This window comes from Amblyomma mixtum, chromosome 2 (genome assembly GCF_055824585.1).
Source record: "Amblyomma mixtum isolate Tamu chromosome 2, ASM5582458v1, whole genome shotgun sequence".
NCBI classification, from domain to species: Eukaryota; Metazoa; Arthropoda; class Arachnida; order Ixodida; family Ixodidae; genus Amblyomma; species Amblyomma mixtum.
The window spans coordinates 117,044,235-117,070,272 of NC_143013.1; the positions used below are offsets into that span (position 1 = coordinate 117,044,235).

Here is a 26,038-nt window from a genome sequence, read left to right on the forward strand (position 1 = left end):
ATGAAAGTTGCCGCGATCACTAAGTGGCAACCTAATGGCGAGAAAACAAGACTACATTAGTACATTGCAGAATTCTGGACGCTGAACGAGCCTCATGTACCGAGTGCAGCTGTGCAGATTGTCACTAGTGATGACCATTCTTTAGTGAGTCTCTAATACCGTGAAACAAATGGAAACACTGCAAATCCAATGATGATTGCTGAAAGCTAAAAGATTAGAGAATCACGAAGTCCATCCTGAAGAAAGGCACAAAAATCTATATGCTAAAATCTATTGTCAATGTGTGCAGCAGGTAATGAATCGTGCCCACCAGGAAACTTTGATACTGCAGTACACACCGTCCCACCACAGCTGAGATTTCTGCAGGCAAATGTTGGCTTAAGCAAGCACAGTCAAAAACAGCAAAGCGTCATTAAGGTCATAACAGTGTTGAAACACCCATAATAAAAGGCTATCATCAGTGACAACGCTTATAAAATAAAAGCGAAAAATTCATCCGCCCGACAAACAGAAAAAAAACGTAAAGCAATGGTCCCCATGTCAGGTACATTCTGTCATTGTGGACATGGCGCTTCCAACCTTGCAGCCGAACTCTCTGGCGAAGTGACGGAAAAGCCTCAGAGGGTCTTGGCACTTGTGCTTCCCGTCGGAGGCGCCGCACTGCGCCATGCACCAGAAGATGAAGAACATCCTCCTCCCCGTCAGCGATTCGTAGCCATCGAGTCTGTACTGATAGCCGCCGTCGGTGGCATCGAGAAAGGCTCTGAACGCCGCGGTTAGGGACATGACCCTCTCGGCAAGCTCTCGCCTCGAAATATGGGGCCACCCGGGCCTCTTGGGGGTTGCCGCCGTAGCAGAGAAGACGGAAGGGCTACGTTGACACAGGGCTTCGGCGTAGACCCTCGCCCGCGTGTTCTCATCAGCATCGCGAAGCAGCATGGAGACGAGGGCGGCCATGGCGTCCGCGATCTCGGACCCCAGCGCCCCGTACTTGACTGCCGGTGGTGCCTCGGCGCTGTAGAAGGGCGGCTCCAAAGCGGTGGGCAGAAGCTCGAAGCGTTTGTCTTCGGTGAGGTAGTATAAACGCACCGTGCCGTTCCAACGGAAATTTGCCGCGCGTGTATCAGCCGGCGTCATTCGCCTTGCGGCAGCGACACTCTGGATGTTGTCGAAAATGCTTGGCTTCTGGTCCGGAAAGTGCTTGAAGAGCCCGTTCAGCTGTCCCTCCTGGGATTCGGTGACGAAGCTGAGCGGAGCACTTGAGGTGCTCGGAAATGGCGTGTTCTGCTCCAGAGACTGCTGGCTCTTGTCGATGAACTCCTTTAAAGCCCCCGACGATGAGAACCCTTCCCGGAAGAACTTACGCACACGACTCACTAGGGCGGTCACGTCGGCGACCGCGTGAGCCGAGAATTCTTCTCTGATGTAGGTTGCGTAGAAGGCCAGACCCATGTAGTGGTGCGATAGTGCCCCGCAAGCCAGCACGTGACCCTGAAGAGCTTCGCTGCGGGACGGGTAGTAGAAGTTGATGACCTCGGGTTTGGTCAGCAGAGAAAGTCCTTGCACGGTGGCCCAGCCCACATAGTAAGCCATCTGGGACTCACTCAGGTTGCCCACCAGAGCGAAAAACTCGCTAAAGAAGAAGACGTTGTCGATGACGAACCTGAGCGCCGTGGTGTCGTTGGGGCTGACAGATTTGAAGTTCTCACGGAGCTCATCCTTCCATTTGGACCTGGGCAGTGACGAATGTCACGCGTCGTGAATCAGAACGACAACGTTTGTTGTTGCAAAGAATAGTTACGCTGACAGTCGAAAGCGGCACGCAAAGAAGTATGTCAGCGTTACGACTTGAAGACCACTTACTTTTTTAACCTTAATTAATGGAGTGATGTATAGGGCTTCCCAGAACAAGACCAATAATATTAGGCAAGGATACCACAGTGACCGACAGCCAGCAATAGACTTTTTGATTGAGTGAAGAGGGCGGAGCCCCTCAAAAGGTAGCAGGTCAACCCCGCCGGATGGCCAAGAGCTTATGCGTCTGGCAACTCAGTCAGACAGCTCGACGAGCCGAGCCTGAGGGCACGGCTCTGTGCGGCGCAGCGTGGCATCCTACCGCTCCTCGGTAGCCATTAAGGGGAAGGGGGTGATTGGGCAGGCCCACATGATGTGGGATGGAGAAGCTTACCGGGGCGCGGAATCTGCAGCTGGGAGAGTAGAGACTTGGGTATATATTCAAAAGAACTGTGGGATTTGGGAAGGCCTACGTTTGGAGCTGGCGCTACGAATTTGAGTGAGCGAGATGGGGATCTATTGGCGGTGCGTAAAGGCAGTGGTAAAGTGGGTAATAATGGGTGATCTCGTAAAAGGTGTCCTAGTGGTCCCTTTATAACCTTGCTCCGCGATGGCGATAGGTGCTGGGCACGACCCTGATGTAGAACTACGCGAAGAAACCTATGATGCAACATATCGCCCTGAAAAAGTGCGCTCCCATTGAGAGCAAACAAGTGCTCATTTAAAATGCCTCATAAAACAGTAATTGAAACAAATATAACATCACCCTTTAGCTCGAGGGAACATTATTACCAACAAAAGTAAGAGCGGAATTTATTCCTCTAGTCACAAGGAACTTCAAAGGACACTGAAATCGAACACGCTATGTAATTTTCATTACTGCTTGTCCGGGCAAGAAATCTCAGCCAAAATATCTGGTTGCATTCATTTACGCGTGCATTAAGCTGCGCTGAGCATGGCTGCCTCTGCCACGTTAATGGACCGCAGTTTCTGCACCCTTGCAGCTATGGCTTATAGGTACGACGCATGAGCAACTCTTGAGAATTGTTCGCGCCAAGACAGGACTGTAGTTGTTCTATTCGCGGCCTCGTTTCGTAATCACATTGAGAACATCTTGCTTACGAGCGTGACGGTAAAATAGGTTTATTATACCCGAGGGTATGATATAAAAGTTATTTACATCACAATTTCATATTAAGTTTCGTTATATGTGATGTTAACATATAAAAAAACGTTATCCATCATGGCATTCTAAGGTTCGTTATATCCAAGATAGTATACTATCTTGGATATAACGAACCTTAGAATATACTAGGTTTGTATGGGTAGTATACTAAGATCTTAAGTGCTACCGTCCACTGGATACCGGCAGAAGAGGTCGCCATTTTCGCCTAAACACATCCTTCTAGTGCTCGCGTATTCATAAACAACCAAATAAATGATAGCATACAAATGTTTACAAGCCTGCCCAGGTGGGAGTGCAATGAAAGTAGCGTTGTCGTGTGTACTACTTCTCCTTGTGAACGCGTCCTTTCCGCTGGTTTTCTACTTACCATGCACTAACTGGCCCAACAAGCTACTCTTTTTCAATACTAGCATATCACTGTTTGTGGGCTATAAATGCAAGCCAAACATAACCGCCCTAGAAAGTACATCAATTTAAACTCTGAAATAATTAGGCAAAAACGTGCCGCACCTCGGGATGGCTTCGCCAGCCAGATTGAGGATGTCGTCGAAAGTCCCGTTTTTCATAATCCCGCCGTCTGCAGCAGCGTACGCTTGCTGTAGCACCGGCACTACTTGAGTCTCCATAGCGAGCAAGTCATCGTAGGAGAGGACGTCGGTGGACGGCCCTGTTTGGCTGAAGGTGTCCACCATGTGCCTGAAGTAGGACTTGTACTCGCGGCCGTCATTGATACCGCTGCCGACCGTGGCTCGCCTCCGCCCGAGCAGGAATGCGTAGAAGGGCGCCGGCGTCACCACGATGTACCCTGGGCGTGCCAGCGAAAAGAGGATGACGGGTGCCCAGTCCAGGACAGCGGACATTGCGAAGCAGATGCGGAGCAGGTTGGAGGCGTTGCTCAGCCGAGGCCAGAAGACACCGAAGTCGGCCAGCAAGCGTCTCACCATGCTCAGCTCTCGCTCGCCACCCGTCGTGTAAATCTGGGAACACGACTGGTAGAACTGCGCGGCCTTTTGCACCGCACTCTGGTTCTGCGCCGGCACGGCAGTGTGGAGGTTCCTGTCGGAGACGCGTTGGATGAACCTGCATAATGATGAACTGCGGTGGTCAGGCGTGCTAAATGCCAATCGCCGAACTTTTCCGAGTGCCTGCAACCCCGGTGCTTTATTGTGAAAGCCTGGCAAATGCTCAGTGATAGTAGCCATTGTAAGTTCTACACAGCCGCCTCAAAAACAGGCACCCATTTATGTGGTTGCACTGGGTGGGAAATGACTAGTGGATTAGGTGGTCAGGCAGCAAATTCAAATATTAAAAAAAATTAAACCAGAGATATACGCTGGCACTGTTGCCTTTCCTTGAGACGCAGTGGATGGGCCCGCCACGGCGAGGGACAGCAAAAAATGAGACTAAACTTCTATACTGACGCTTAGTCCGCTTAGCCTCTATGGCGACACTTAGTTAGTCGTCTTTGCTTCATTGAATTCACTGCTGCATTGCTTCCATCAAAAAACAATTCATTCCTGCCGCACTTGCACTCAGCGTGTAGCGCGTATCCCCTGATACTATTTTTACCGCACAATATCAGATAACTGCCGCCAATAGCTACGTTTATCGTGAATCAAACACAACTTGATGACTTGATATTACTGGCAACAGATAGATCAGGAACCATATTCAAGTCACAAAGCATGTTTTATTTTGTATCTCATGTTTCACAAAAATTGCCGAAGGCAGTCTGGTCGTAGAAGTCCCATAACTTTGGCAGATTGAATCTTTGCTATGAATTTTCATTTTCTGCCGATCATTTAACCAGCATGCCTAGTGGGTGTCGGAAAGTAGAGTACCAGATTTTAGCAGCCAGATTATTAATAATATACGTAGCTGGTTTATAACCTTCATGAGGAAAAAATGTATACTTCACCAGCGCATTTCGAGCTCTGCTGCTAAAATCTAGTTTTTTACTGCATAAATTTTTACTACATTAAAAGTCTTCGTGCGACACGTTTGTAGTTACAAATTAAAATTGCAATCATGCTTTGAAGAAAAATGTCTGATAGGATCATAACATTAAGGCGTAAATAAGTAGAATTCACCTCATAGTGAGATCACATGCAGCGTAATAATGTGACGGACTAAAACGCAGTGAAGCGGGCAGTGGCATGGGCAGGAGCGTTCGTGCTAGGTCAGCAGCCATTAAATTATATCATCGCCATCTGTCATCACGTCTAGCTCTTCGGCTTTCCGTCACGTAACATTTGATGTAAGGTGCTCGGTACCTTCGCCATTTCCCGGCCCAGGAGGTTAGGAGCCTCCTGTCCACCGAGGTCTTTTGTGGAGTGCTTGTGGCTTCGCACCTCCCGGCGCTTCGCCAGCCTGGCAGGTATGCCCCGACGCTGCCGCCCTCCTCCGCCCCACCCTAAGACGACCACACATAAGAACCTAGTAGACATGGCGACCTACGACCCCATTTGACCCAGACCACCGCCACTGAGCAGAGACACCACTGACCACCCACCCACACATGAGAAATCAGTACCCCCGCCCTTGCCGTTGGGATAGATGGAAAACTTTATTATGCGAGCTTGTTAGGATCGTGCAAGAGCTCAGGGCCACCGCACTGCCCTCACATTACGCGCATGAGTCCAGGCCAAATAGGGTCATCGCACTGGCACCCCCGTTCACAAAGCGAAATTGCGTGTTCGGGTCCTGCGATGCAAGGAGGGCCTCCCATTCCTCCAATGTTCCGATGGCGGGCTGTCCCTGCGGGGGACAATCAGCAGGGCAGCCGAAGAGGATGTGGACCAGGGTGGCGTGCGATTCTCTACTGACTGCACTCTGGGGAAACAGGGCGGAAGTAGGATAGAAGCTGAGGGGTAGGAGAGTTCGGGCCTGGAGTAGCCTCCAGAGGATTTGTTGGGAGTGGGATAGGCGGGGGTGGGGAGGGGAGTAGAGTCGAAGGCAGAGACGTGCTTGTTGAGTCAGTGCTGAGAGCGTGCGTCCCCCCTCCTCCGAGAAATCCCGGCTGGGGTCGCCATTTGCCCGGAAAATAAGTCCTTGGGGAATGTTATCGGTGATCTCATTTCCGGGATTGCCACAGTGAGCCGGCACCCACACGAGCTCAATACGCCTATTCTTTAGGCGTATTCGGGTGAGCATTCTCAATATTTGCCACGCGGAGGGATGGACGCAACCGCGGACGAAGTGAAGAATGGCTGTTTTGGATTCGCAAACTTGATAAGCCGCATTGGTTTGGGCAATAGCTTTTGCTATAGCTGCTTCCTCTGCTTCTTCCGGGGTACAGGGGGGTTCTGTGAAATGGGTAGGTGGGAGGGGCTGCTGGATGCTAAGCCACAGCTACTGAACGGTCTGTACCACACGCGGTGTCCACCCAGCGCACATCCTCTGAAATGCCATATTCTTTTTGGAGAGCTTTGGCTCGCGCGACTCGGCGTGATTGATGGTATTCAGGGCGGAAATTCTCAGGAAGGTGTTTGAGGATAAGCGCGGCGTGTATGGCGCGAGGGAGGGAGATTAAGTCTGTAGCGTGTGCGGGTGTGCGAATTCCTAGAAAATCCAGTATGTATCGCCCTGTTTCTGTGCCAGCCAGACGAAGGTACTGTGTGTGGCGATGTGCATCTGTAAGTTCTTGTATAGTGTTGTGCATTCCTAATTTTAAGGGCCTGTTTTAAGCACAATTTTAATAACCTACCGAAGAGCTAGTGCTCTTTGGTAGGTTGAGCGCTGCTTTGGTACCCATGGTGATTAGAGCATTTATCTTATCTTTATCCGCATAGAAGAGGTTGAGGTAAGGAGTGGCGTAAAGAATGCGAGTAAGCACATAAGCATGCAGCACCCTGAGATTGTCTGCTTCGTCTAGACCGGCTCGTAAATGTGAAACCCTTCTATAAAGATGGATGACAGAGTAAGTTGACTGTTTTAGTGCTTTCAGGGTAGGTTGATTTTCCCCGTGCCCTGTAAATGCCGGCCAAGAATGCGGAGAATAGATGTTCGTGATATAGGAGTGTCATGCAGGTAAATAGTGATGGGGGCGGTAGGGACGCACCGCGGGCGGATTATGAGGAGTGCTGGCTTTGCGGGGGAGCATTCACGACCAATGCTTGCCGCGTGAGTAGCTATAGTTGTGGCTGCTTCCTGAAGAGTCGATTCTATGTCGCCAACCGAGCCGTATGTGAACCAAACCGTTATATCATCCGCGTAAAGTGCGTATCCTAAGTGCGGGACGCGGCTGAGAGCCTTGGCCAGGGGGATGAAGGTGAGGTTGAAGAGGAAGGGAGATACCACCGCCCCTTGCGGGGTACCGATGTTACCAAGGGTGAAGGAGGGGGTCTGTATATCATCTATATGCAGGGAGTGGTGCGGTCGTTTAAGCAGGCCCGGACATAGTTGTAGGTCTTAGGCCCCAACTGCAGCTCTTGGATGCCCTGCAGGATGGCGCTGTGCGTAACTTTGTCAAATGCTTTTGTGAAGTCGACTGCCTGGATTGCTCTGGTGTGATGTAGCATGTCATTGAGGATAGCGTCAGAAACCTGCAGCAGGGTGTCCTGTGCGGAGAGATGGGCTCCAAATCCTACCATAGTATGGGGATATAGTCCATGGGATTCCACGTGTTGCGTGAGAGGGGTGAGGATGACATGCTCTGTTTGCCCAGGCACGAAGTCAGTGAAATGGGACGGAGTTTTTCGGCATTAATGGGATAATTTGATTTAGGGATGAAAATTATTTTCCGGTGCTCCCATTCAGCAGGTAGCGCCCCCCTTTCCCAGCACTCATCGAAGTACTCGGTGTGAAGTGAAAGCGAACGGTCATCTAGATTTCTGAGCATGACATTTGTGATTTGGTCCTCCCAGGGGTTGAGTTTCGGAGCTAGATGAGGGCTGCTCTGACTTCAACCTCCATAATGGCGGCTTCGAGGGAGGGTTTATCGGAGCGTATACGTAGTCGGGATATGATACAGCTTGGCCCACAGTGCTATAAGGTGATTGACGTTGGCGTAACCGTGCTTGATGATTATGTCGGTTTTGATGGGTAAGTCTTTTGAGTGTTTATCTTCGTTTATCTTCGTTTATCTTCGTTTATCTTCTCTTCTCTATTCATCACATCTGCTAAGCCCATTGCCGCGTACAGCGTTTCATCGGCACTGACATTGTACGATCCCGCATTCTCGACTATCGCTCGGCGAACCCTAGGTATGTGACGGACTAGAAGACGATGAAGCGGACTGTGACACAGGCAGGAGCGCTCATGCTAAGCCCGCGGCTACTAAATCATATCATTGCCACCTATCATCACGTCTAGTTTTTCGGCTTGCCGTCACGTAGCAGTATCGATATACGCTCGCAAGCAATATTTCTCTGGTTCCACGTGTGGGCCTACAAAAAAAGAGCTCACTTTGATAGCAATTTAGTTAACACTGACCTTAATACCAATTAAACGAGACTACGTCTTTACAAGCGTGCACTTCATAGATGACTGCGCATAGGGCACGTTGCTTATTGCCCGCGTAGGCAATTGCATGCATGTTATACATGTTATACAAGTGAGCTTTTGAGAACACGAAGTAGGAAATGCTGCAGGCAGACAAAAAAAGGGCAGAGGAATGGTGTCCTAATGTGTCAAAAACCGCATCTTATAGGAATCCATTGCTTCCATCTTCATTGATAATTGAATTCACTGCTGCCTTACTTCAATCAAAAAAGAATTCATTCCTGCGCCACTTGCACTCAGTGTGCAAGTGGCTGGCTAGCGTTGTAGTCTGACGTCATATCGCGTGGTTGGCTACAGCTCGCCGCCGCGCCGGATCTCGCCGCTCGCCTGATCACGTGACTCTTCCTCTCTTAACCACGTGACGCGCAATTAAAAGGCGGCAGCTGGGCTCGCTTCCAGTACTCCGTCGCGCTCCGCGACGCCATGGAGGCAGACCGATCAAGCGAAACAAGGTGTAACCTTGTTTAACAAGACATTTTGCTCGTCTCACCAGGTATAACAAAGTTAAACCGCTGCCAATTTTTAATATCCGCCTTCATCTCGTGAATGAAGCATGTAATTCATGAATGCAGTTACCATAACTGTGAAAATTAACATGACAGCAACTGGAAGTTTACACAGCCTATGACGAGTTATTAACCTATCCCGAGAGCTCAGCTTACCTCACTGTCTTTATGACACTTGTGGTCACCGCCACATACCATATCGCCACTAACACCGGCGTAGCCAGTCAAGCTGCCCTTCCTTGAACGGGTCGCGGCCGTGTGAACTCAGATTCCCGCATACCTCTATTAGCATGCTATTTTGAAGCGGGGAGTTGAGCCAGCCACGAGAAGAGCACGTTGCAACGTACTTCTGGTATATGCCCTCCTTCAATGTGTAGAAGTGCTGGGCGTCCCATCTCGAACAGACGTGGCTGTAGAAATCTTCACAGGGGTTCGCCGAAACGTTCAGCGTTTCCAAGAGAAGCTGCAAAACCATGCTCGGTCTGTACAGGGGAACAAAACCCTTTAAGGTGCCCGTCAAAAGGCGCGGTCAGTACAAAGGAATGGTAGTAGTGCTTTCCCTTTTTCGTCAGTACCCTCTAAGAAGAAGAACAGACGCTACACTCTAGCGTAGCAGACTGCGTTGAAAATGTGTCCATTTAGTTATGACTACGAGTAAATTATTGCGACTATTATACCGCGAGCCCGGTATCCTTCAGACAGGTGGGCTTTGATTCACGAAGTAATTGATTAATGGATTGATTCTTGATGAATGGATTGATTCATTCATTCATGCGTTATATCTTTATTCCCTCATTTGCCATGCAAAATGTGAAGCGCGAGCTCTCAGACGCCCAATACAGTTAAAAGATTTAAATGCATGTCAGCCACAGGGAATACTTGAACTGGTACCTCAGTCTGATTACAGGAAGAGTGTTGCATATTCTTTTTCTCTAAATGCATTTATAGCCATTACAAAGTCAGGTTCAGCCAGTTTCATTTTCTGCTTGTCCACAAGAAATCCTGAAATATCTGAAGAGCATTTAGACACGCTGTTGGCACCTTTTGGCTAAAACAGCAGCCGGTGGCAATAAAGCACGTTCAGCCGCGTCCACTAGGCTCGAAGTGGGTCGCACCAAGTAATGCTGCGCCTCAAAGGCTTAAACCTCTTTTCCCCTTATTGAAGCTCAGGTATCACAGCCGATGTTTGCATAACTAAAGAAGCCGGAAAACAGAGCAGCGGACAGTGTTCCTTCTCGCTACTTCGCAACTTGTTGCAGTCTTCAAACAGCTGCGTTTCTTCTGAAGGCGCCTTATCATACGAAGTTTCATCCCCATCTCCACCGTTGAAAGCGCGTTTCGGCGACACACGAATAAAATAATCTACTCGTGCTCGCATAGAACTGAATTCATAATGGTCTGTGACAAATGAAAGAAGACTAAGTTAACGGTCCCGGAGCTTTTTTTTTCACTGGCATGAGGCACATTCCTCAGCTGCCCGCTTTCATTTGGCCTTCGCGTGTGCAAACTACGCTGGAGCCAGGACGAACATGCGCCGGCCAAAATAAGACTTGTCTCTTCTCAGAAGGTGTAAGCATCACCTTTTCATGCTGACTTCCTCCTGGAACCTCCTTTTCCATAATTGCAAGAAAGTACAACCAAAATGGCAAAACTTGTGAGAAAGCGCGAAGCTTCAGCTCTAGTTTCAGCCTCACTGTAACCAATTAATTATGTTACACCAGTCCGTTCATTGGTAATCATTTGAACAAGCGTTGGTGCGCTCAGCTACACTGCAACCGTGTCTTTAGTATGCGGTGAAATTTTGAAACCCATCCACTCGCAAGCATTCAGTCACTCCACATTAGCACACTGAGTCAATCCCACGTGCTGAAGATGGAGGAGTAGTAAAAGCAGGAATAGAAAATTTAGATTCTTCAAGTTCAAAGGACATGGCCCCATAACCTGTGTACACTAAAGGCCATGTCTCCCAACCGAACGGTGGGCGCCATTGCGCTATTCGAAAGTTTCCATGGAGTCACCAAGGTTCCAGATCATGTCCACACATCCACACATCAGCACTAACAGACGAAACTATTAGTTCCTGCTATTTGAGCCACCCTACTCGGCTCCTCAATCTCTAACTACAGAGATGTCGGTACCTTGGATGGGGTTAGCGTGACCAGGACAGCAGTACAAGCCCCATCGCCCATAAACAATCTACTCGACACGTTTACAGGCTCAGCTGATCTGCACGCAAACCGGGAGTTGGAGCCGGAGCACACGGGCGCCTTTAACTCCTCCCGAACCTTTGCGTAGGAGCGGCACACGTCGGTGCGGCATATCGGCTTCGTCCTGGTGACGCCGTAGAAGAAGAAGACGCACAGCATGACGACGAAGATGAGGCAGGCCAGGGCTTCGAGCGCAGTGAGGAGGTGTTCGCGCTGCACGCGTGTCAGCTGCGGGCCCGGGTTCAGCTGGTGCATCGTGGACGAGGAGGAAGCCATGGTGGGCAGGCTGGTGAGCAGGTCGTGCAGGCCTTCTTCGTACACGCACTGGGCCTTCTTCTTGGGGGCCGCCACCTGCCATTCCACCGGAGAGGGGGAGAGAGAAGGGGGGCTACAGAATGCATGTGTACTGGAGAACAACGTATTGTCAGTCATACAAGTGATGCCCATTTCATGGCTCCTTCTCTTCATAGGTACCATTCAGCACCCGCTAAGAACTACAGCTTTTGTGTTGTCTGCGGTAATGGAACGGCGAAACTTTAGTGATATCAGTAATTCGCATTAGCTTCTAGAAGGACAAGTTGTTCTATCAGGCTGCGCGGTAAATGCCGTTAATTTACTGCAGGCATTACCATTTCCTACCCGCGTGGTGACAGCGTAAGACTACTTTTTTTAAGGGAGAATAACCGATTAGCCCTGAAGGTAAGCTGCTTCACATGTATCATGACCGAAGAGGAGTGTGCGAATCTGGCACCATGTCGAGGAGACTGTTCTCTGCATTTGCTTTCTGCAGCTTGACCGCACAGGCCTTCCACAAGAGCTTTTTTTTTTATGGTAGCTCACCCGTACCCGTGTACAACGGAGGTACCCGTGTAAAGCAGTGAAACACTTGAAGATGCAGGTCATTACGCTCTTGACCCTCGCTATCCATTCTAGCTAATGCTACACAATGGTGTGTTCTGTACGGTGGATTTGCTTACCTTTCTAGCTTTCGATGAACTTTTCGCAGCCTTATCGTCTCGAACGAATACTTTCACGTCCGGTGGGCGAACTCGCTTTGAATATAGAAAGAAAGAAAAGTTTGCGACACCGTGCGTGGCTCAGACCATGCAGTCTATTTTAGGCACATATCAGTAAAAATCGTCCGCTCAGCGATAGAGAGCATCGGACGCACGGAAGTGTACTTAAAGAATGGCTGGGCCGCGCACTGCATGGCCACCAAGAATTCACCAAGCGTTCTTGCGTTAATGTACCTGATACCGGCGCAGAAGTGCATAGGAGAGATCCAGAAATGATGAAAACGATTGCTAATCAGAAACAAAAACAGGAGAAATTAAACGCTCCGTCATGGTCATCAAGAACTATGGGGACGCATAAACCAACTTAAGGGTGGAATCCGTTAGCATTAGATTTCACATGTGTCGCAGCTTCGCTTGCAACCTTTGCGTGTGTTTTGGTCAGCTTTGCAATAGTAGGTCGATCAGCCACCATAGCCGGACTGCGAGCTGTAGGTATCCCCTATGCTGTTACGGTGCCGACATTTGCGTGTATAACTTTTTTTTTTGGTTTTTGCTTTAGATTCACAATTCGGAGGCAAGGTTTTGATGACGTCACAAGTGTCGCAAGATCACGTGATCTCTCTCAACCAATCATTAATTTAATTGGCACCTGCCACGGTGGACATGTTCCTCACAATCCGGTGGGCTGCAGGTTTCCACCTGCCACGTGTCACGTGACCTGTCTCCCGCAATCAGAGAATTTCGCCTCGGATATCGGCAGCGATTTGGTGCAACAGCTCTGATGCTGTCGTATTACCAAGGGGGACAGCGTAGAAATGCAGCCTTGATACACGCGCCATCCGAAATATTTTTAAAAATTCAGGCTTCCATGGTGCTGCGAGTTCCAACGCAGCAAGCAATGTCCTCTATAACATGACTGATTCACTTATCGCTAGCACCTATCGGCATTCCTCCCAGGTTTCCACTATAGTGATTTTAATGAGCCGGTGGTCATGCTGGTGAAGCGAATGAGATCATCTATGTTTTGTGACGCTTTACCGGTTCAAGTGACACAAACGGGTGGACTGGGACGCTGTGAGTGCGTGCGTGCTGCGATGTATCTCGCTTCGCAGGCGCTCGTACCACTCGTCTAAACGACATCCGACAGGAACATCCCACTCCAATACAGTTAATTCAGTGATCCTTCGCGCAAAAACAGGGCACGAAGCTACAACAAAAAAACTGCTGAAGCTGCGAAGCAATGCATATCCCCTTTTTGACCTCCAAAACTGGACTGAGGAGACAACTCTAGAATTTCGAGCCGAATATTCAAAACCCGAATTAACGAATTCGGGATCTGACAGCAATCAAATCATCCACTTCTTACTGCGCGTGTGGGACAACGGATACCCCAGTGCAGCTTTAGGAGCCGACAGTTAACCACAGCGCACGGTCTACACTTGCGGATCAATATTTGTACATCACGGGAGGCTGCAGCGAGCTCAGTTCGTGCAGGACCAGAGCCAGCAGTCAACATGCGCCGTCTCCGATTAGTGGGAGGCAACTTAGGCGCATACGAGGTCTGTTAGAAAAGTATCCGACTTTATTTTTTTTTTTGCGAACACCTGATGTGTATGAAAAAAGCGCGCTTGCATCAATTGACCTTGGCCTTTCCTGCGCCTGCACGAATTTTTTCCCGCCTGCCGATAGCGTCGGTCGCTGGCACACAGCGTTTGAGTGAGGCAGTGCGCAGTGCTCTCGTCGGTTTTTTATTGAAAGGAAAATGGCGGAGCGACAGGAGCAGCGCTACTGCATCAAATTTTGCCAGAAACTGGGCGACTGCCAAGTGGAAATCATTCTGAATATTCAGATGGCTTTCGATGACGATGGTATGAGCAGCACACATATTCAGCAGTGGTACAATTGGTTTAAAGACGGCCGCACACCGGTGGAGAGTGAGCAACGCTCCGATCGCCCATCAACATGCCGAAATGACAAAGTCATTGCCGAAATGAATTCTGTGGTGCTGTGGGGCCGTCGTGTTACTATCCGAAAAATTGCGGAAGAGGTGAACATCACCAATTTTTCTGCACATTCCATTATCACCGAAGATTTGGCCATGGAAATAGTTGCGGCAAAATTCGTGCCGAAGCTGCTCACGGTGGAGCAAAAGCAGCTTCGAGTTGAAGTCTCACAGGACATGCTGAACTCCACAAACAGTGACCCCGACTTTATCAACACCATAATCACTGGTGACGAGTCTTGGGTGCACGGATACGACCCGGCAACCTAATCCCAGTCGTCACAGTGGAAGCATTCCACGTCACCAAGGTAAAGAAGGCCCGTGCAGTGCGCAGCAATGTCAAAGTGATGCTGTCTGCTTTTTCTGACTCCCTCTGTGTGGCACACCACAACTACGCACCCCACAGAGTCAAACAACGGCCAAGGAGTACTATAGGGATGTCCTCCGTCGCCTACGTGATGCTGTGCGGCACAAGAGACCGGAGTTGAGGTCAACAGGAAACTGGCGCATCCATCACGAGAATGCTCCTGCACATTCCTCGCACTTGATTCTGACTTTTTTGGCGAAAAACCAGTCCTGTAGTTCAACAGACTCCTTACTCTCCTGATATGGCCCCCTGAGACTTCTGGCTGTTTCCCAAAATCAAGAAGCCATTGAAAGGAGCGCGATTTCAGACAAGAGATGACATTATGGCTGCCGCGACAGCTGAGCTAAACTGAATTCCGAAAGGGGCCTTTTCGGAATACTTCCAACAATGGCAGCACCGCTGGGAGAAGTGTGGGGAGTCCCATGGAGACTACTTTGAAGATGATTAGGTTTCCAAGGCTCCAGCTATGCCAGTTTTTTTCTTCGGCCAAAGGTCGGATACTTTTCTAACAGACCTCGTATGTCGCATATCTCACTTTCAGCTTGCGTACGCCAAGCCAAAGATTTTGTTTCCTCATGACTCCCGTGGCCCGTGACCGTCTGTCACTTTTGGCGCGCTACTGGCAGAAAGTGCGAATACTTATTCACTGCTGTACGTACGTTTTCACTGAGGGCTCTATTTTTTTCTCAAAAGAAGTTGAGGTGGTGCAGTTAAAGATGCGCTATGTTAGCTGCGCGTCGACTACTAGTGATTCGGTCTACCCTGGAGCGTCGAGGCCGGATAGCGTACACCCTCACCTTACTCGCAGTCTGACCGTCGTCCTTGCCTTGCGACGAAGACGGGGGGATGTTGTCTGCCGTCCCTCTCTGGGCAACAAGATCACCGCAAAAATCAAAACAACGTGGCTCACTGGTAGAACATTACAGCATGCAAATCATTTTATTTTACCGCCTTCTTTCTTTACCACCCTGCCTCTTACTCATATTACTATTTCCTTTTAAAGAACAAAAAACTGTGGGCAAGTAGTAGAGGAGTAGACAAAAGACAAGCATGTGCATGCGGCGAGGCGGGGGGGGGGGGGGGGGGGGTTGACTGCTACTCCATTATGCAAGGCAGTAGATAGTGCTTTGTTTGCAGGAAACGGAGGGATGTGACGTGAATCCAAAAGAGTGTTTCTTGCAGCAGCAGCAGCCTGGTGCTTACTAGCGTAATAGTGTATGCGTTAAAAGCTGGCGAGTACAACCGAGCATCAAGGAACTTGCTCTGCTCGATTCTAACTATAGGAACTAGCTAGTTAAACGTACATCGCTGGCTAAACAGCCGTACGACAAAGTGGTTACCCAAGTATACACGAACAAAGGCTCACCAGAAACTGGGCGTTACATTAAGCCAGGCAACTTTCATATGCCTCATACCAATTGATCAAAGACGAGAGAAAAATGAAGGGTGCTCGAGCAGCACCTTGTTCAAGCAGATTTTCGCTGTTGCGGATAACTGAGCCACAGGAACTAGATGTTTAAAGACCAACGTTCAAACCTGTCAGCGCTGTCAGCACAGTTCTTACCCTGAGGAACAGCAGCCTTGAAATGGAGCTTGCGCTCGAGCTGCGTGGCATGTAGTGCCACAGGAGGTCAGAAACTGTCTGCATAAAAAAACGATAGAGAAAAACAACATTAATGTCTCGCTTTGCAATACATCTTACGTTCGGAAAGTCTAGTTCTGCTTTCAATCGCAAGCTGTCTTAATGAGCGTTCTTTGATAAACGCACGAAGACTGCGCAGCGCATTTTCCAAAAACATGGCGAATCGTCACGTTGCCACCACGGCAGATTGCTAAAAAGGGTACATAAAACAGCACAGGCCGGATGTAGGCCTTGTCTGAGAGTCAAGATCTCAATTACGCTTCTGCAGCTATAATCTGTGGCAGCAAAATAGTAGACTTCCTGTATATGTAGAGTATTGGATGTAATTGTTGGGCCCGGGAAACAATAGGTGTCACTCGTGAAGTAGAGTTCATTTCATTTGGTCGTTTTTTTTTTTTCATTGAAAGGCGCATTGTCGTCTTTGTCATGTCAAGAGGAAAATGGCTACCTTGATTTATTGCCTTTTCCTTGAGCCTACAACGGTATACAAACAATCCTATGCGTAACAATAATGCTAACTAATAATTATTTTAAATTACAAAAGGCTCAATACGGGCGTTTGGTTTAAACCGCTATGTATAATTGATGAAAGAGAAAGTTTTACTTCTGCAAATGGGGCCAAATTAAATACGTAATGGCTTATGTTTTAAATAAATAGAGTAAAATTCGAAAAAATGTATGTTCTGCTTCAAGAACAAAAAGATCTGCTTGTACTACTGTTCCAGACCCAAAAGTTCTCAAAGCAATAAACATTGAACTAAACATACATGGCGGACGTAATTTATTCTGACACGATGATATGCGCGGGGTAGCTTTCGCAGACAATATTTTGCCGCCAAACGATGTTCACCGGAAGAAAGTTGCACGCTAAATTTCAACAAAAATGCAATATTGACGCTAGCGCTACTGAAGACGACGACGTGAGGACATTAAGCGAAAAGGACGAAGTTCGCCACCATCGGACTCGGCACCGGACGTTCTTGGGAGCCTTCTAAACCGCCTTGAGCGTTAGCGCGTCTTACACCGACGTGACATCTGGTGGAGCTGCTGGGTACATCTTTCATGTACCGGACGCCCCCATCAAGCCGCGATTCCAGCAGAGGTCGACCACCCCCGGTAGACACGCCCGTTCACCAGGGCAGCCGCCGAGTACAAGGCCTATCTCCCGAGTTCGGGCTGCTCCCTGACCACAAGTCAACAAGGAGTACCGGCGCTGCTGCAATGAATCCTCCAACATCAACTGCGCCCGTCCTTCTCCATCACCAACGGGATCCGCCGCGTTTCCACGGCCTACCTCATGAGGACGCCGAGGACTGACTCGACCAGTTCGACCGGGTGGCCACATTCAATTCTTGGGACGGGGACTCAAAGATGCGCCATGTCTATTTTGCTCTGGAAGACTCTGCAAGGACATGGTACGTAAACCATGAATCTTGCCTGCAAACATGGGAGACATTCAAAGCAGAATTTCTCCAGGCGTTCACCAGTACGTTTCGCAAGGAGAAGGCCGACCTTCTTCTGCAGAATCGCATCCAACTTCCGAACGAAAGTGTAATGGTGTACGTGGAAGAGATGACACGCCTCTTCCGTCGCGCAGACCCAAGCATGCCGGAGGAAAAGAAGGTGCGATTGCTGATGAAGGGTGTAAAGGAGCAGCTTTTCGCAGGCCTGGTTCGTAGTCCACCCGCAACAGTAAACGAATTCGTCAAGGAAGCAATGTCCATTGAGAAATCACTCGACATGCGGGCACGACAGTACGAGCGCACTAACGTATCGATGCTCTGCACCCGTACTGAGGGAACCTCCATGACCTCAGGAGAATCGCTGCGTGAGGTCATTCGAGCCATTGTAAGGGAAGAGGTGGCGAAGGCTTTGCAGCAAACCCCTGCTCAGCCGCAGATTGCGTCGTTTACAGATGTCATTCGCGAGGAGGTCGAACAAGCATTAGGTACGTCGCAGCTTCCGGCAGCCACTCCACCGCCGCCACAAACATTGAGTTATGCTGCCGCCGCAAGCCGTTTCCTTCCGGCCTCGTCCCAACGATATGAAGCACCTACGCCAGCCGCTCCTCAGCTTCCACCTTCCCAGTCGAACATTGTCCAGCGACCTAGGCGTCGCAGAACTGACGTCTGGAGAACCCCGGACCATTGACCGTTGTGCTACCATTGCGGGGCACCTGGGCACATCTTGCGCCGCTGTCCATATAAGGAGATGGGTCTTCGAGAGTACCCCTTCGGTGCTCCCCGTCCGCTGCCTGGAGAGCGACCAAGGGAGATCGCAGATTACATCTCCCATGCGGACTCCGGCCAGCGTCGCATCTCGCGATCACCATCTCCGCGCCGCTACAGTTCCCCGGGACCCAGCGACCAGGGCCAGTCTAGAAGTCCCCGTAGGGGAAACTAGACGCGGCAGCCTCTGGAGGTGCGGCTGCTCGACGACAAGAACAAGACCCTCCAACGCCGCCAGACACATCGCCAATGCCGTGCAACACACCGTCCTCGACGACCCACGAACGACAGCATGTTAAGACAAGCCGACAACCCGCCGCACTTCTTCGTAACAACGACGCTTCTCTTCGACGCCGCATCCCTTCGACGCACCAAAGCCGCGATCGGACTCCTCGACAGTACCGCAAGACGCCACCACCGGCCGATTTAGACGTTTCAGTAGACGGCACAGCCGTAACTGCTTTAGTTGACACTGGTGCCGATTATTCTGTGCTCAGTAGACAATTCGCCGCTGCGCTCAAAAAGGTTATGACAGCTTGGGACGGCCCGCAGTTACGTACCGCTGGGGGACATTTGATTACGCCGATAGGAATGTGCACGGCTAGGGTCACGGTGCAAGGGAAAACGTTCCCTGCAAGGTTTGTTGTCCTCGCTGATTGCTCTCGTGATGTTCTCCTGGGTATGGACTTCCTAACGGACAACGGAGCCATCATCGACCTGCAGTCCCAGTCCGTCCAGTTTTCGACAGAGAATGCCATTGACACCACAGATGCCCTCCCGTCGGCGCTCCATATTCTCGACGAGCAAGTGACCGTGCCTCCCCGCTCCAGTATACTGGTGACTGTCGGTTCGCATACCATTCGAGACACTGAAGGTATAGTCGAGAGTAAACAACTTTTGCTTCTCGACCGCGGTATTGCAGTACCTCGGGCGGTCGTGTTTCTGGAAGACGGCAAAGTTGATGTACTCCTGACTAATTTCAGCAATGAGCACCAGCACCTGAACAAGGGGACGACTGTCGCTTACATAGATGCCGTCACTGATACCAAGTGCGCACAAAGCCTGACTCGTGTTTCACAACCGGATCCAGAGGACATAGTCGACGTCAAGTACGACATTAATCAGACATTGCCGCAACAACAACAAGGCATGCTGCGTGACCTGCTCAATCGCTACAGACACACATTGGCGTCGTCTTCGCGAGTCGGCAGGACACACCTTGCTACACATCGGATTATTACGGACGACACGACGCCACCACTGCGACAGTCACCCTACCGTGTTTCCTCTAGAGAACGCGCCGCCATCAGCACGCAAGTAAAGGAAATGCTTGATAACGACGTCATTCGACCGTCTCGGAGCCCCTGGGCCGCACCTGTCGTGCTCGTAAAGAAAAAGGACGGAACATTGCGGTTCTGCGTTGATTACCGGCGACTGAATAACATTACTAAAAAGGACGTTTACCCTTTGCCCAGAATCGACGACGCTTTGGATCGTTTATGCAACGCCAAGTATTTCTCCTCCATAGATTTGAAGTCTGGGTACTGGCAAATAGAGGTAGACGAGAGGGACCGCGAGAAGACGGCATTCATCACTCCAGACGGGTTGTACGAGTTCCAGGTCATGCCATTTGGTCTTTGCTCCGCCCCAGCGACCTTTCAGAGGCTTATGGACACAGTACTCGTGGAACTGAAATGGCACACTTGCCTCGTATACCTGGACGATGTGATCGTATTCCCCCAACTTTTGACGAGCACCTTCGTCGCCTCGAGGCGGTGCTGCAGGCCATAAAATCCTCTGGACTCACTCTAAAAGCCGAGAAGTGTCACTTCGGTTACGAGGAGTTGAAGTTTTTGGGTCACCTCGTGAACCAAGAAGGGGTCCTTCCGGACCCTGAAAAAACCGTCGCCATCGCGAATTTCCCGCCGCCACGCGATCAGAAAGAAGTTCGGCGTTTCCTTGGACTATGTGCGTATTATCGCCGCTTTGTGAAAAACTTCTCTAAAATCGCTGCGCCCCTTACTTACCTGACCAAGGCCGATGTCCAATTCCAGTGGGAAGCGCCGCAACAACAGGCGTTCCTAGAGCTTCAACGCCGCTTACAGTCACCACCCATTCTGGCGCACTTTGATGAATAGAATATGCTGACACTGAGGTACACACCAACGCCAGCAATGTCGGTTTGGGTGCAGTCCTAGTTCAAGTCCAGAAAAATCAACATCGTGTAATTGCCTACGCAAGTCGTGCACTGTCTAAGGCCGAGGCAAACTACTCTGCCACCGAAAAAGAATGCCTCGCCATCGTGTGGGCAATTTCCAAGTTTCGACCATACCTTTACGGTCGACCTTTCAAAGTAGTGACCGACCATCACGCACTTTGTTGGCTGGCCAACATAAAGGATCCTTCAGGGCGCCTTGCACGATGGAGTCTCCGACTGCAGGAATACGACATTTCTGTAACCTACAAATCCGGCCACAAACACTTGGACGCCGACTGCCTTTCCCGTGCCCCTGCACAACCAGCTCCTGACGACGCTGCGGACGACGACGCCTTTGTGACCGCCCTAAACTCTACCGACTTTGCTGACCAACAACGCGCCGACCCGGACCTTCGAGACGTCATTGATTATCTTGAAGGTGCCAGTGGCAGAGTACCTGCCGCCTTCCGGCGAGCTTTGTCTTCCCTCTGCCTCCGTGACGGCGTACTCTACAAAAAGAACTTTTCTTCTAACAGTCGCGAGTACTTGCTCGTCGTGCCCGAGAACCTACGCGTCGAAATTTTGAATGCCTGCCACGACGAACCTGCTTCCGGCCACCTTGGCGTCACTAGAACGCAAGCCAAGATTCGCGAAAAATACTACTGGCCTCGCCTTGGACATGACGTTACGCATTACGTTCGCTCTTGCCGTGACTGTCAGCGCCGCAAGGTTCCTCCTGCCAAGCCCGCCGGCTTCCTCAAGCCCATTGACCCGCCGTCCCGACCATTCCAACAAATCGGGATGGACTTGCTCGGCCCGTTCCCCATATCAAACTCCGGAAAGCGGTGGATAATTGTCGCCACAGACTATCTCACGCGTTACGCGGAGACAGCCGCTCTTTCGAGTGGAACCGCTATCGATGTGGCCAAATTTTTTGTGCTTCAGATCGTCCTGCGCCACGGCGCACCCCGGGTTCTCATTACTGACCGAGGGGCTGCCTTTACTGCTGAGCTCATGCAGCATATCCTTGCTTTCAGCCACACGAGCCACCGCAGGTCGACCTCATACCACCCCCAGACGAACGGCTTGACCGAACGTCTGAACAAGACTCTCGCGGATATGCTTTCGATGTACGTGGACGTGGAGCACAAAACGTGGGATGAAGTCCTGCCTTATGTCACGTTCGCCTATAATACCGCCGTCCAGGAAACAACCAACATGACACCGTTCAGTCTCGTCTATGGACGACAGGTGACCACAACACTCGACGCTATGCTTCCCCACGTCGACGACCACCCAAATGCCGACGTTGCCCACTTTTTACAGCGCGCCGAGGATGCCCGTCAACTAGCCCGGGTGCGAATTCGCGCTCAGCAGGACCAAGATGCCCGACGGTACAACCTGCGGAGACGGGCGGTCGAATATTTCTCAGGCGACCTTGTCTGGGTTTGGTCCCCAATCCGACGTCGCGGACTCAGCGACAAGCTCTTACGTCGTTACTTCGGCCCCTACCAAGTCCTGCGGCGCATCGGCGATCTCAACTATGAAGTCATTCCTGATCAAACACCACGCTCACGACGCGACGCGCGCCCCGAGGTGGTACACGTCGTTCGCCTGAAACCGTATCACGCAAGGACACTGTGACACTCCCTCTGACGCTGGTTTCCTTTAGCATCGGGACGATGCTTTTCGAACGGGGGGGCTAATGACGCTAGCGCTACTGAAGACGACGACGTGAGGACATTAAGCGAAAAGGACGAAGTTCGCCACCATCGGACTCGGCACCGGACGTTCTTGGGAGCCTTCTAAACCGCCTTGAGCGTTAGCGCGTCTTACACCGACGTGACAATATTAACGAAATGTTTAAAGAAGAGGCAGATTCGAACAAACATCTGCACACTTGAAACGAGACCCGCGAACAAACGAACCGCCCCTACGATGCAGGCTCGTTTCCACAATTGTCGTTTGGAGAAATAAACACCCTGGCTTCGTTGGCAAATATATTGCCGCTCCTTGAGTTCCAAAATATTCACCGGGAACGAAACATAGTGGCAACATACAGCTCAATTGCGAGCGTACGGTTGGACAGTTTAAACGACCACTTGATCGCGCTCAATGTGCACGGGCACGGATTACAACCAAGGAGTTAGACCCTCACTCGACAAAAACGCACAAAAACCAAAACAAGTCTTCACGATGTTTGGAAACCTTATTCTCTGGCCTTGCATAACTACTTGGTAGTGTACAGAAAGCTATAGCGGCACAGCATCTGTGACTGTAGGGGAGTCGAAATCTGGACCCGTTGGTAGATATTTAAGAACAGCGTGAATTTCTCGAGGCATACTTCATAGTCATAGGATGCATAGTCATTGATGCTGGTTGCATATCGCGTGCCCTATTAGCCTTGCCGGGTGAAATATTTTCATCAATAATGCACGGTTGATAGTCCTGCCGTCGTTTTCCGGGCCTTCTTTTCACGTCATTAGTCAATTTCACTGGTTTTCTTAATCCTCTTGCAGTTAACAGCAAAGAGAATTCACCCCTTCCTGGCTACTCCATGGCAGCTTCGATTCTGCGCAGGTCTTCCTTTCGCAGTTGCTACTTAAATGAATTGCTTCCGTCACGTGCGCTGCAGGACAGCGCTGATGTTTACCGTTGCAAAGAGATTGAAAACAAAGGAAGTAAGTGAAGTCGTGACTGAGCGTGCGAGCCACGCTAAGCATCAAGGAAGGCACGCTGTAGTAGTAGTCACCATAAAATGCAGAGATCTTACAAGTAGTCCGAGTAGTGGACATCATACCATGCAGCCATCATCGGGTTGAGGAATACGACTCTGTGTGGCTATGCCCAGGACAGCTCTTTTTGTGACTCCTTCGCTAGGGTGGAACGCAGAACCAACTGGAGCTTCATATAAAGCAAAGTATTCGATGAGCAGTTAGAAAATTCAATCCTTTGGACGCAGATTCGAACCTCTTAGTAATTGTTCTATAGGGGTTTCGGAAATTATACGCTGTAGCATAAGCAGAACACATAGCTGATAGATAAGCAGTTCCAACACTTTTCACTACATGGCAGCGATGCGATAACTCATGGAAAAGAATGTGCCTCCAATCGAGGATTCCTTGCAATACGTGCCTGTTGTTATATTACGCAAAAACAGCAGAACTCTCATCACGTTATCTTTGGAGCTCCCTCCAAAAAACTCAAGGAAACAGCGATTGATCGCTCGTAATGATGAGATACCTCTGGAATTTCTCCGCATCTATCAGACCGTTCACAGCTGGCTGTACCAGGCATCTCTGACAGAGTTGCTCACCTGCCGCCTAGTCTTGTTCCGAGAATGGCTGGGTGATGGTTCCCGAGCGTTATCTATGTGGACGGATTTCGGAGTTCCCTGGAAAACACCATGGAAAAACATCGTTGAAGTCCGGTTGTTTAGGTGTTTCGTTAAGGCAGCCATCGATAATTGTTTCGAAATGTCTCTCTCAATTTTCGATACTCCAGAATGGCAGGAAATTTCTTTATTTAGTCAGGTTATAGCACTGTGCACTCTAAATTGCTACGTTTTTGTCAGTTTCAAAAACAAAACAGAAAACTAGCACTCCCACTAAAGACACCACAATGCATCACGTGAAGCAACACATACAAGCACAAAAAAAAAGGCATACGTTTAAGCCTCTTCTTATCCAGACGCGAGGCGATTAAATTCTCAGAAAGCTGCACAGCTAAATCATTGGCAAGTTTATCCCGTCACCATATCTCTAGGAAGAAGTGGGCTTGAATATATATAACAAGTTGGAAAGAAATCATTGCGAGGGGCGTGCAGCTGTCGAACTGCTTTCTCCATTAGATGAAACTGCGTGCGAGATTGGCTCTTTATAACTCTTTATTATTATTTGGCGGCGAAATTAAGACTGAGGTGTTCGGGCTCGGATTTCCTCAAAATGCCTTATAAGCACACGCCGCCTTCAGTGCAGCACTGTACTAAGTTTTGGTGAAGAGTTCTACAGTGAAACACCATATGCGCAAACTTTGCTTGAACGAGGTTTTCAGATAGACATGCTTTTGCAGAATGGCCTAACGGGAGGCCATTGTCCTAGTATATGGTGCAAATCAGTTCGAGTTGAACGAATTTCAACACATCTTAACTGTCAATAAAGCGAACATCTTGGAAAGCTGAATTAGTGCTTGATGGAGAGGTGGGTAATTTTTGCACAGGTACAGCAATCTTTTACCACGAAACTTCGGCAAAAGCAATTACGAATGTGTGTCTTAGCCCTGAGTTCACCAAAGCCACAGTGGATGCTGCGGATAACAACATGGGTTTAACTGTTCCTTTCGAAAAACGTGCACGATAGGACTTTACATTGATATGTATGCAAGACTCCCAGGACTGCACAAGGAAGAGAGGGTCTCTTTTAAAAGAAAGCGATGAGAAAAATTCAGCACAGAAGGCAATGATGAGCGAGAAAGTGAAACCCTCTGTCACGGAACGGGCATACCGTATATACTCGCATATAGGTCGACCTTTTTTTTTTTTAGAAATTTTTCCCATAAGAACCTCGACCTATATTCGTGACTCAGGTCTTCGTCATCATGCGGGTGCACACAATGAATTCCTGTGTGTTCCGCATTGCTCTTTCGCTCATTTATGGGGTCTTATCGTGCTAGACAGCATAGGAAACAGTTTATTTTGGCGTTCTGGGCAGGAGCGGTGGTAATAAAGCACGGGAGGTTTTGGATGAGTACCACATAAGAAAAGGAGGAAGAAGTTGCGTCAGCGATACATGTGTGAACCCTTTCAAAAATAAGACTTCTTATCTTGAACGGTTCTGTTGATTGCACCTCAGGTTCTTTCTCCGCATGCCTAGGTTTCTGTATATTTGCTCGCTTTTCAGAGTTTAAAGTCAGATGAAGTGTGCGCTTTTCCTACGTCGTATGTGCTTGTTTTTCAAAAGATATGGGTCGACTTGTATTCGAATGATTTTTTATTATTTCTCGGTGAGCCCAATGTATAGGGGTCGACCTGTATTCGTGGTCGACCTATATGCGACTAAATACGGTAATTGTGCCAGAAAATGGGCATACTAGCGACGACAAACTTCCGTAGTCTACCACAAGTCAAATATCATCATCATACCTGACTACGCTCACTACAGGAAACAGACTTATACCACGTCTCTCCAATTAACCCTGTCCAGTGCCAGCTGTGACCACATTGTCCCTGCAAACTCCTTTATCTCATCTGCCCACCTAACTTTGTGCCGCCCTCTGCTACGCTTTCCTTCTCTTGGAATCCACTCCGTTACCCTTAACGGCCATCGATTATCTTGCCTACGCATTGCATTGCCCAAGCCCGTTTTTTCTTCTTGATTTCGACTAGGATATCAT

The 26,038-nt window shown here is 49.6% G+C and overlaps 1 protein-coding gene across 1 annotated transcript in view; it reads right to left on the bottom strand.

Annotated features, from left to right (window-relative positions):
* Window positions 1–540: 540 nt before the first annotated feature.
* Window positions 541–26,038, bottom strand: part of LOC149360689 (endothelin-converting enzyme 1-like) — a 51,489-nt gene continuing 25,991 nt past the window's right edge. The window contains exons 4-9 of the mRNA XM_089567895.1: window positions 16,145–16,222; window positions 15,378–15,446; window positions 11,227–11,546; window positions 9,336–9,470; window positions 3,491–4,060; window positions 541–1,732 (exon numbers count right to left, since the gene is read on the bottom strand). Coding sequence (XP_089424021.1) covers window positions 541–1,732; window positions 3,491–4,060; window positions 9,336–9,470; window positions 11,227–11,546; window positions 15,378–15,446; window positions 16,145–16,222 — 2,364 coding nt within the window. The remainder of the gene's footprint in view (window positions 1,733–3,490; window positions 4,061–9,335; window positions 9,471–11,226; window positions 11,547–15,377; window positions 15,447–16,144; window positions 16,223–26,038) is intronic.